The 10,924-nt window shown below is 39.0% G+C and overlaps 2 protein-coding genes across 5 annotated transcripts; both read left to right on the top strand.

Moving 5' to 3' along the window:
• The first annotated feature begins 4,334 nt into the window (after nucleotides 1-4,334).
• On the top strand, nucleotides 4,335-5,365 carry LOC129762991 (nuclear pore complex protein Nup98-Nup96-like). 2 transcript variants are annotated; one of them, XM_055761653.1, is made up of 3 exons: nucleotides 4,335-4,494; nucleotides 4,562-4,672; nucleotides 4,744-5,365. In XM_055761653.1, exons 2-3 carry the CDS (start codon nucleotides 4,604-4,606, stop codon nucleotides 5,017-5,019), a joined length of 345 nt encoding a protein of 114 aa, XP_055617628.1. In that variant the 5' UTR covers nucleotides 4,335-4,494; nucleotides 4,562-4,603; the 3' UTR covers nucleotides 5,020-5,365. The 2 variants fall into 2 exon arrangements, with proteins under 2 accessions (XP_055617628.1, XP_055617629.1); XM_055761654.1 differs by having other exon boundaries at nucleotides 4,335-4,498.
• A 2,111-nt stretch (nucleotides 5,366-7,476) lies between these two features.
• On the top strand, nucleotides 7,477-8,223 carry LOC129762087 (40S ribosomal protein S29). 3 transcript variants are annotated; one of them, XR_008740534.1, is made up of 4 exons: nucleotides 7,477-7,495; nucleotides 7,766-7,883; nucleotides 7,948-8,047; nucleotides 8,101-8,223. XR_008740534.1 is itself a non-coding variant. In XM_055760073.1 (2 exons), the coding sequence occupies exons 1-2, from the start codon at nucleotides 7,822-7,824 to the stop codon at nucleotides 8,051-8,053; spliced, it is 168 nt and encodes a 55-aa protein (XP_055616048.1). In that variant the 5' UTR covers nucleotides 7,766-7,821. The 3 variants fall into 3 exon arrangements, 1 of the variants encoding a protein (XP_055616048.1); XR_008740535.1 differs by having other exon boundaries at nucleotides 7,481-7,495; nucleotides 7,722-7,883; XM_055760073.1 differs by lacking the exons at nucleotides 7,477-7,495; nucleotides 8,101-8,223 and having other exon boundaries at nucleotides 7,948-8,053.
• The last annotated feature ends 2,701 nt before the right edge of the window (nucleotides 8,224-10,924 follow it).

Genomic DNA, 10,924 nt, shown 5'->3' with positions numbered 1-10,924 from the left:
TAGAGTGAAAGATTACGTATTTCTCTAATTGTTAGAGGAAGCCACACACAACAAAATTATTTTGATTCGTTTCACCAGTGCCTTGAAGATAGTCACCATGGATAGCATAATAAATCGTTGTCGAAAATTGTACTCTATAAACCGTCGCACACACGAAATTGGCTAAATCTGACAAATGGAAGGTGCATTGAGGCTACATTAAAAAGAATCTAATCACTTATTTGGAGTTGTGCTTTTTTCTCTCAGACAAGAATATTTTTCCGAACGTTGTAATTTTTGAGTTTGTTTGGGGTGACTTTGGGCCAAACTAAAACCATTCTGCCAACACACGAATAATTACCTGTAAGCACCAATACACTCGCCTTGTTTGCTGTCAAACTCCGCATGTTTGTTGACAGATTTGATTTCATCATTCTTGGCTCGCAGACTGCCCAGCAAACATTAAATCACATTCTTCTTCTTCTTATATGGCACTAACTTTCCTAGAGGAACTCCGCCGTCTCAACGTAGTATTACTTGCGTCATTTTCATTAGTACTTAGTTGAGATTTCTATGCCAAATAACACGCCTTGAATGTATTCTGAGTGGCAAGCTCTAGAATACGCGTGACCACAGTGCAAGTCAGAGGAAATTTCTTTGAAGAAAAATTTCCCCGACCAGAACGGGAATCGAACCCGAACCCCCGGCATGTTAGGTTTTGACGCTAACCACTCGGCCACGGGAGCACATTAAATCACATAACAAGCGTATATATAACATCATATGCCCTAAATTTTGGTTGGCATTTAATGCGCCTAACTGGTATATGCATGCAAAAGTGGAGGCCATATACATACATGGCAAATGCTTACCGAATTAGTTTGGATGAATATGCAACTTTAATCGGCTATAATAGCGATTATGTTGAAATTGAATTGCGATCTAATATAAATATATTCATGAATTGTCAACGCACCTAATACGACTTTTACCATACTCATATACGATTTATCAAAGATATAGAAAAAAAAAACAAATGGCGCAAAATATTTTCGTAAAATGTTTATTATAGCCTCACGAAACGCCATTTTTATATATGCGTATTTATATTTGTAGAAATAATAATTATTTAATTTACTTGTGTCGTGAGTGGAATATAAATGTTCAAAATGGCACAGATTGATGTTTAGTGAAAACTGATCCGATATGGGTTCGAACTCCGGTCGTCTGGATTATCATCCACCAGCTATCTCGCGCGGCTATCTGAAATTTAATTCAACAGCGGCTAAAACTCATACATATGATTCGATATGATATAACTTAATACATTCTATGCCGTAGGATCAGTCATTCCTGGTTGCCGATTTTATTATTTAAGAAAAGGATCTTTGATTTCCCTATTATAGAAACCAAATATATAATATCATTGAACTGGAATGAATGAATATCAATGAAACTATCTCAATTTAAAATTATTTTCATTACAATTTTCACTATATAATTTGTTTTCTCAATAATATCCAACTAAATTCTGATTACTATTATAATGAATATAATAAATCAATCTGACAATCTTGCAAAGCGATGCGATGCAATGTGCCAAATTCGATGTGGTATATATCTAAGATTGGCGTTCAACGGCGTAGTTCACTTCGTTTTGCTGCATGTTTCATTAGAAGGGATGTTTGCCGTTGTTACTTTCATCGAACATTAGCAATTTCGAGTGCTGGACATAAAACAAACAATGTCAACTGCTTGCAAAAAGGCTAAATATTTGCCTCAGCAGAGATTCATTACTAATATCCTATTCCCTCCCGCTATTTCCCCTCCTTGTTTAAATTTATCATTACAGATGGTGTTTCAGCGTAGCGGAGATGCACTATTTTTACGTACGGGTTATGGAGCACACACACACGCACACACACATATATCTCTGTTTAGCGCTCTTTTCAACAGAAGCCCTTCCTGTTAATATTGCCAGTCTAGTTTGGCTTAGCTGTCATCCTTTGCGGAGAGAGTTTTCCTACCGTCATGCGAAGCCAAATCACTGACAAAAGTCCAGAACATTTATTTTCTTGGCGAGCTGACGAAGCCTAGCTTGATGATTCCCCACACAATTGTGTAGCTCAAAACATTAATGCAATGGTGTCAGTTTGATGCAATGATCGCAATGCCAGAGACATCAGCGAGTGAGTAATTTGGTCGCGTCCACAGCTCAGTCCGAAACGAAGACATGTGATGGCGCAAAACAAGAAAGAACAAGCAATGTTCATTGTTTCGTATCTAGAACGATACTGAAAGTTAGCCTTTCCTTCCTTTCCTTGTTGGATTGAAGAGACTTCTTCAGTTCATTCATCTCTAGCCTTCAAAAAGGCCCTTGGAAAACTCTACTCTTTCCTCATATTACTCCTCTACTCTTATTGTCTCGAGAAAACCATTCGATCCCTCGCCGTCCAGTTCGCCCAGCGGTGTTGTCCAGTCGGTGTCCTCAAGAAGAATAAATTTTGCATCAGCGAGATCCACTGTTTCTACTCTAGGCAAGTATTCCCCATCGTTATTCTCCTTTTCCTTTTGTTAAAGATTTAGGGTTTCCCCTCTATGACTCAATGCTCACAAACACACGCACACGCATTCACACAGCGCTCACCTGCGTCATCTGTCGACCAAAATCGCGTTCGTTGTCCTGGGAGAGCCCGTTGCTCGATCCTGGCGTGCTGGGGAGAGCTCGTCGCTCGATCCCACTGCCCTGGGGGAGAGCTTGTCGCTCAATCCCAGTGTCCTGGGAGTGTTTGCTAGCGGTCCACGAACCTTTCGGGGCCACCAAGTAAATGTCGGTTACCACGCTCGTGACCTCGACGTCGTGAATGCAAAAATGCCCTCCTTGCCACACAAATCGCACCTACTGAGTGCGGAAATTATGCCCAAAATACCCTCTGGGCCACACAAATCACTTCTCATGCCCTCCGGGCCAAGCACAATACGCCCTTGGGCTCACAAAATGGCCATTTTTCTTGGCCTGCCTCGTGCTACGAGGCAAAAGTAAACTTAGTAAGCTTATTGCAACGCGAATAGCCGACCGTACGGCACGAAAATCACTTCCCGAATGCCTTTCCTCTTTTCCGCGCTTGACAGTTGATTTTTCTCTTTTTCGCCGAGCGGTTGGCAGTTTCGCCGTTGAGACGGACGTGAAGCGCCGCGTTGCGTGTGCTGTCGGGCCTTCTCATAGAGACCCTTATTTTAGCGACGCCCAAACGTTACACTTTGTTCACGGAAACTTTACATCTTACGATTTCCCCTTCGTTGCTCGTCGAAAAGTTACACGTTATTGACAGCTCTGTTTGAGAAAGCACACAAATGGATAGAACGATGGATAGTATGAGGAAATGGGAATGCTTTCAATTTCCATCAATTCAAACCATTTGCAGAATATGGGATTGTAATGTATAGCGTATTAAACAAATCTTAGGGATTTTCAGATTCGTTTGGTATGTAAATCGCCAGAATCCGTTTACAGCAAAAATAGTTATTAACGTTAACTTTATTTCATAAAAACGTGACCTGTTTTCTGTTTTGGCACCCTTAATGAAAGACGTAGTTCTACGTCAAAAAACTTACAGTATATTGATGTCAAGTGAAAATCCGTTGTATGATTCCATCGACATCTACCCTTAGGCCGATTACACATTATCCGGTTTCTGCCGGATCGGTCTGAAACCCAAATGGCAAATTTCAACCGTACCAACCTCTTTACGGCGCCGTGATGCAGCGGTGTACTGCAACTGCAATGTCCGGTGACCGGACAAGCATTATACGCGATGACAGTAGTATTGTATCGACATCTGGTGGAGACATCAGTTTGGGAAAGCAAATCATTCTCTATAACATTCTCAGACCATAAGACAGTTTTAAGTTGTTCAAGCTTTGAATGAAAATTTTCACTTCAAATTATTTGATTACTCAAAACACGTGGAACTGATTCTTACTTAATTATGTTTGTATAACGTTCTTGATGTTTTTACCAAAACTTATAATTATAATATGAAATCACTATCAAACACAATTCTTGTTCAGGGTTTTTTCACTACTTGCGAAAGAACGTATTGCTATATTACATAAAATATATTTATTACAAAACATGTTTATTTTCATTCATAATTTTTATTTTGTATATGTGTTAATTGCACCTAAAAATTTATTTTTACTGTCACTTCCCAAAAGCAAAACACGAAACTAAATACCATCAACGCGAATTGACAGTTGTTTGTCATGTCTGTGAGTATTAGTACGATTCAGGCAATTTTTCGTCCCATGTATTAGTATGTGTGTGCTATTGACGTTTGTTTATTTTGAAATCATTTCAAAAGTTGCAAGTGATATGGATGCCGAAAATTATATTTCGCTTTATTTCGCTGCTGTAGAACAAGTGAAGTGATGCAAATTTCTGCTCAAAGCGAAGCAATGGTCACAGGCGCACGAGGTCATCATGGAGTGTTTTGCCATGGATTGTGTTCAACGGTGGGTAATGTCAGCGACAAATTATTCATAATTCATTGATTAACTTCTGTTTTTGTTTTGCTCACAGAAAACTTCCATCATTTAAATTCGATACTGAACGAGTTCTAGAATGTCACAAATTTTCAACTGTTCCATCAAGGGGCAGATTTCGAGCGACTTCATCCAGCTGAATATGAAGGTGAGTGTTTGTTAACTTGAACACACCAAAATAGTTTCTCTTCTAATATTCTTATTCGGTATTTCATACAGTTCAACCTGACCCGGAACGCGATCGACGAAGAGGTGGTTAAAGCTTGGCTCGAGGAATTCAAGACCAAACTGACCGACCTGTGCTCGGTGATCAAGATGTTTCCCTGCCCGACGCTGAAGCATCGACTCTGTCAGAACGCAATCAGCCAGCTATTGGTCATCCGCTATGCGTTGATGCAAAATGCGCTCGAGAAGCTGCTTCTGCCCCAGGAATACGTCCTCGAGAAATTGCGACTGAGCGCGTTTCTGGAAGAGGATCCGCGGAAGCAGCGATGAATAGCGTTTGAAAGAAATGTATGATGTAATTTTAATCGCAAAGCAATATTACTACAATGCTGAAACAAAAAAACACTCTAGAATAAATGGATGGGTACACATCCTTTCGTACGCAAATTTCAAGATGATCACAGGAAGTGAACAGATAATACATATAAATAAGTAGTGCCCCTGGCTTGTTAGGCAATGTTATTATAATTGGCTCATAAAAAATTGTTCATTTTTATCTAACTATCTGAGACTGTTAAAAAAGTATGTGGCAACAGAGCGTGTGAAATAAATCATGCTGTTTGTGTATGATTAGAAATAAAATAAATTAGTGAGTGAATGAGTACACAGCAACTGGACAAAAGTTAGTTTTTGTAATACTGTTGATGACAGCCAAGTCTTTTGTCCAGTAAGTTTTTCATGTTCATTTATCAATGCAAATTTACGTTGCCGTCGTTGTGATAATCATTGTAAAACGAGATGCGCCTAAGATGAACGTGTGCGCTCTGCAAATTACGGAAAAGGTTTGCGAACGTATTTTGAAATGGGGCGGAAAGGTTTATTACACCTTTGACCGCTCTGACGGCACTTATCGGTAAAAACACCGTCCTGATGTGCGCCTGCGAGGCCTGCACTCACTTTGGCCGTGCCAAACTTCGACATTCATATGTACTTTCCAAGAAACGCAAATTTGAGCAGGCTCGTGGTTGCAGCAGCAGCTGTGGTTTCAAGATTTTTCATATGCAATTTGTTCATGACCCATCCCCAAAAGGCACATCATGAGAGGGTGCTCACAAACAATGGTGGGAATTCAGAAAACACGGGTTCGATCAGCTCGGTGCAGCTGTACCACAGGTAATAAGAACAAGGTACAGATGCTTGATCTTCGCTCACTCATATGCGATCGGGAAGCGAAAGATGCGCAAGGGAATTGGGGAGTTCACCGCTGCCGATAGCGATCGAGAACATCGCACAGATATGCGATCAGCAAAGCGTAAGCGGAAATGATTTTATTATTCTGCCGAGCAGATACTTCCGAATCGTTCACTATGGAATCAACAATAAATTAAATATTTTATCGGATGTTTTGTTAAATGAATACAAGTTGTAATGTTGTGAAACTGTACATTATGAATATAAGTTTTATATACCTAGTGTTTTCATGTGAATATATGTAGTTCTACCAGAACTGTATTTTGAATGAAGAGAAGGATTCTTTGATGTTTGTGCCGGTTGTTCCGCCGTTTTGTATTTACTGTCGACATTGCGTGGAGTGCAGTTCGAGTTTTTGTTCGCCGATAGCAACTTGTGGTGGGGAAAATAATTTCCCCATACAATGTTGGCAGCTGGAAATTGTGGGCTGTCGAATTGAGCCAGCCACCTAAGGCGGCTCGCACACCGGAGCAATAAGCAACTAGCAACTGTTAACATGCAATAAGCAATATTATCGCCAATGGATTTTTCCATTTGATTTTTGGTGATCTCTCACACCGACGCAATACGATATCACTATCGCCTTTACAGATCAACACATATCGCTAGCAACGCGACGTGTCGGTTGAAGGGCAACTTATCGCTCATAATTTGACAAGTTTCGTACATTAAGTAGATTGTGTGCATAATGTCAAGCGTTATTATTGCTCTGGTGTGCGGAGAACAACAAAATATGTTGCCTGTTGCATATTGCGTATTGCAGCTTGCTAGTTGCTTGTTGCTCCGGTGTGCGAGCCGCCTAACAGCAATCAGTTGTATGTAGCAGAAATATTTGCAGCAATGTTCACCTGTCAAACCACTGTATAAACAAATGCATGTATGTGTATGTGAAAGATGTACGGTTTTGTATAGCGCGAGGTCTCTTTCACATTGTTATCCGGTTATCCGTCCAAACCCAGCGGCGCTTTTTGAAACCGGTCCGGCAGAAACCGGATAATGTGTAATCGCCCTTAGAAAAATCCTCGGTCGAAAACCACTAAATACATTTGGTAATGCAAAATTAGTAGAATATACAAATTTTTTGTACATATTGTCAACAAACCCGCATCCCTACCAGAGATTAGTATATTTTACTCGATAATATTAGTAAGCTTAGATATTGTCATATCTGAAAATTGGTGAGAAAAGCGCGTATTAACCATTTTCATTGTTTACATAAGGCAATACGGAGGTATAATAAGGATATAATTCTGATACGTGCATTTTCGGCGAGAAAATGTAGCCGATATTGGGCTTCCGAATCATGGTTCTGCTTGACATATGTGTTTATTAGTACGGTCGAAAATGACTATAGATTGGTAGTATTTACCAAAAAATTCGTTATATTTACTAATTATTTCTCTCAGTGTGCATTCAGTGTGGATTCGGATAAGGCCGAGGTGACACTGGATCGGAGTACGCACGAAGACTTAATTGTGCGGTAACTGACGTAGAGAAACAAACATTGTTGTTCGATGGAAGCTGACGAATTCTAACGAAGCAAGTGGGATGCAATGTAATTACAATTCTATTCTAATTACAATTCAATTACAATTCTATGTAGTTGTTTACTCCTCACGATTGTATGCGTTTCGTGCAGTCTTATTTTCGTAAGAAGCTGCAGGCAATATTTCATAACACGGGTGGTGCTATTTGCTGCACATAAAAATGATCCAAAATTATGAATTTTATTCTATTTATCTATTTTCCACACATTAAATCTATGTAAAAATTGATTTCAGTGTATTTTTCCGGAAACAATTTTTGACATTTGTTTTGTTGGCAGCTTTGATTATTTGCAAGTCAAGGAATTCTTTGAGTGTGAGATTTTTCGAGCTCAACATGGGTTTTGCAGATCTATGGTATTCTCATCCTCGCAAATATGGGCAGGGATCTCGATTCTGGTAAAGTTGCTTTCAGTTGCACAGGCTATCTGTGTAGTAAAATTCATTAATATGTTCTTTACAGTCGAGCATGTTCTAATAATCATGGGATGATCCGTAAATATGGGCTAAACATTTGTCGGCAATGTTTCAGAGAGTATGCGAAGGACATCGGTTTCCGAAAGGTATAATATAATTTAAACTAAACTACGATTTTTACCTATTTTTTTCTTTTTAGTTGGATTAAGCCAATACATAGGATGTTACCGACAGGATTGTACAACCTGGTACAAAATAGTATGAAACACTTTGAAATTTGTTTTGCTGAAGCAAATAAAATGAGCTACTGACCGAACCGAAAGTGATTGTTTCTATACCAGAACAAAAAAATGTTCCTTGAAGTCAGGTGTTGATCAAAAGCACTTCAAGAGTTCTCAAGTAACGAAATACTTGTTTCCGTTTCAAGTATCAAATTGGTAAATCTTAGTATCCAAAACAATAGTGTAGGTATAGATGGAAAAAGAGTGATTCTTTTGAACTATTTGTGATGAAATACATCAAAACACAGATATGCAATTCAAGCATAATTTTTGTGTGAGAAATGACCGAATAAATTTCTGAAACTGGCATCATCTTTGCAATAGGATTTCGGTGACATTGGATCGGAATGTATACAAAAATTTGATTTTACCATAACTGACGAAAGGAAACAAACTACTTTGTTCGCTCGAAGCAGACGTGTTCCAACGAAATGAAGGGAAGTAATGTTACAAATTACACCAAAACAATTTTAATAGCCTAATATGTTGCTTACTTGTACGTACTTGAATGTACACAATTTCGCAATGAAGTAAACAATAGTTACCGATGATAAGGTAATTTATCCTAAATGAATATATTCTAGAATACGCGTGATCACAGTGTAAGCCGGAAGAAACTATTTTGACGAAAAATCCCCGGCCATAACGGGAATCGAACCCGAACCCTCGGCATGATAATATGGGACGCTAACCACTCGACCACGGGAACACTCCCTCCGGTTTCATTTACTCCCATTTTGGGTGATTTTTCGACATTCAAAAAACAAACTTTGACCGGTCCCTTCCCTTCCCACCTTGACCTGAAATGTTGGATAGGGCCTTTTTTCGAGGTGGCGAACATTTTGTATGGCGATACACTCATCGGCACCCTAAGGCCGAGGTGACACTGGATCGGAGTACGCACGAAAACTTGACGAAGAAAAACAAATTTGTTCGATAGAAGTTGTCGAATTCGACCGAAACAAGTGGGAAGCAATGTAACCACACCAATACAATTATCTGTAGTTGTTTACTTCTCACGATTGTATGCGCTTCGTGCAGCCATATTTTCGTAGGAAGCTGCAGGCAGTAGGCCATATGAATAAAAAAAAGTATTTACTTATTCTGTGATTTTCAAGTAAAGTAAACTTTGCTAGTATTTACTTGAATTCGTATGAATAACAGTTTACTTTACTGATTTCGTTTTCGGAATTTAAACATAGCTTTTACTTTGTCAAACATCTATCAGCAGATTGTTTTAAATATACTACTAGGTATATTACTTCCCGATTTGTCTATGTAGTGGTAGGCAAAAAAAAGTAAAAGTCAGTTTGAGACATCGATTGAACGTATCTCAACAACTTATCTATTGGAAAACGATAAAAAGATATTATTGTTCGCCGAAACAGCCCCTCAAAAACGATACTTACGCACCATCACCCACTAACGGCTAAACCCTAAACTACAACTGTCAGAGGTGATGATAAGCGAGGAAGAGGAATGAGAAAGAAGAGTAAAACGAAGAATTGTAAACAATATATATATATATATTTCTAAATCTGAACGATTAGGGGACGAGACTAGAAAACTTTGCTAAAATAAGTACTTTTTTGGATTCTTTAATTTGTTACTACAATCGGAGACTAAATTGTAAGTTGTTTCGATGCATTATTGTGAACCTTTATTTCATGAAGTAAATTGTAGCTTGAAGCTGATTAACACTCGGAAAAGAGCTGTTTTAATTCGCTGGGAGAACTCCGATAAATCTGTCTCAACAATTATGCTTCCTTCGACACTTTCAGTTCTGCTAATGTTCCGGCTTTGCGGGACGTTGAACTTCGATATTTTGCTGAAGTAAACTAAAAGGGATCACAATAATATTAAACAAACATAAAAAGTATGGATGGGTTATACCCAAGGGATTGCTAAGATGGCCGCCTTTCAGTAGCAAGCATAGAAAATCATGAGCATAGAAATCATAACCTAAAATTCAAAATGAAGTGCTCCGCGCGATTCTTCGGCTGTGATTTGAATTGCAAATCGTCAAGAAAGCTTCCGGATGGGTATCCAAACATCGCTTGCAAAAAAAAACTATCCAACTAATCAAATATTAACATATATGACTCCAAACATTAAACAATACGTGAGCCCCCTAAGCGCGAGCCCTGTTGTATGCTGCCTACGCTCAATTTGCATTGGATGGGATAGGGTTGCCAGAGCCCCGGTTATACCTATGATATAACCGCAAGGTTGACGTAGGGCCGTCGTTGGCTTAGTAATCATTTGTGTTTTTTCAATCAGCAATAATCGCACCTCGGATGTGCTGCTGCGCAGAGCTATCTTTTGTATGTATTGATTAAATTATTGATTAAATTAGTGAGTGAATGACACAATTTATGAATTCAATTGCAAACAAATCCAAATTTAGATCAATTCATGCATTATGGTAGTGGTTATCACAGCAAATAATAATCAACATTTTGCCTAATCATCAAACGGTATGCGTAGAAGTTTTACCCGTTTTTGTAGACCGTGTTAGCAAAACGAATTCCGGAGTGTACAAATGCATGGGAGTATAAAAGTACTGCCAAGATCTGCAATGCCGATTTTCCCAACTTATTGGTTTCGGAATCTGTGTTGGGAAAACACATTCCGGTTTGCAAAAATGCAAGCGAGTACAAAAGTACTCGCAGCTTGCATCGCATTTGCAATGCCAATTTCCCACGCTCCATGGTTTTGAAATCCGTGTTAGGAATATATTCC

The sequence above is a fragment of the Toxorhynchites rutilus genome, chromosome 1 (assembly GCF_029784135.1).
Source record: "Toxorhynchites rutilus septentrionalis strain SRP chromosome 1, ASM2978413v1, whole genome shotgun sequence".
NCBI lineage: Eukaryota > Metazoa > Arthropoda > Insecta > Diptera > Culicidae > Toxorhynchites > Toxorhynchites rutilus.
This window is presented reverse-complemented; position numbering and strand designations above follow the sequence as displayed.

What these genes read in the sequence shown, in the direction of transcription:
- LOC129762991 (XM_055761653.1), top strand. Translation starts at nt 4,604, where the DNA reads ATGTCACAAATTTTCAACTGTTCCATCAAGGGGCAGATTTCGAGCGAC. An exon ending in TCATCCAGCTGAATATGAAG is followed by an intron (nt 4,673 to 4,743) that starts GTGAGTGTTTGT and finishes TATTTCATACAG; the next exon opens with TTCAACCTGACCCGGAACGC.
- LOC129762087 (XM_055760073.1), top strand. Translation starts at nt 7,822, where the DNA reads ATGGGTTTTGCAGATCTATGGTATTCTCATCCTCGCAAATATGGGCAG. An exon ending in GGGCAGGGATCTCGATTCTG is followed by an intron (nt 7,884 to 7,947) that starts GTAAAGTTGCTT and finishes TGTTCTTTACAG; the next exon opens with TCGAGCATGTTCTAATAATC.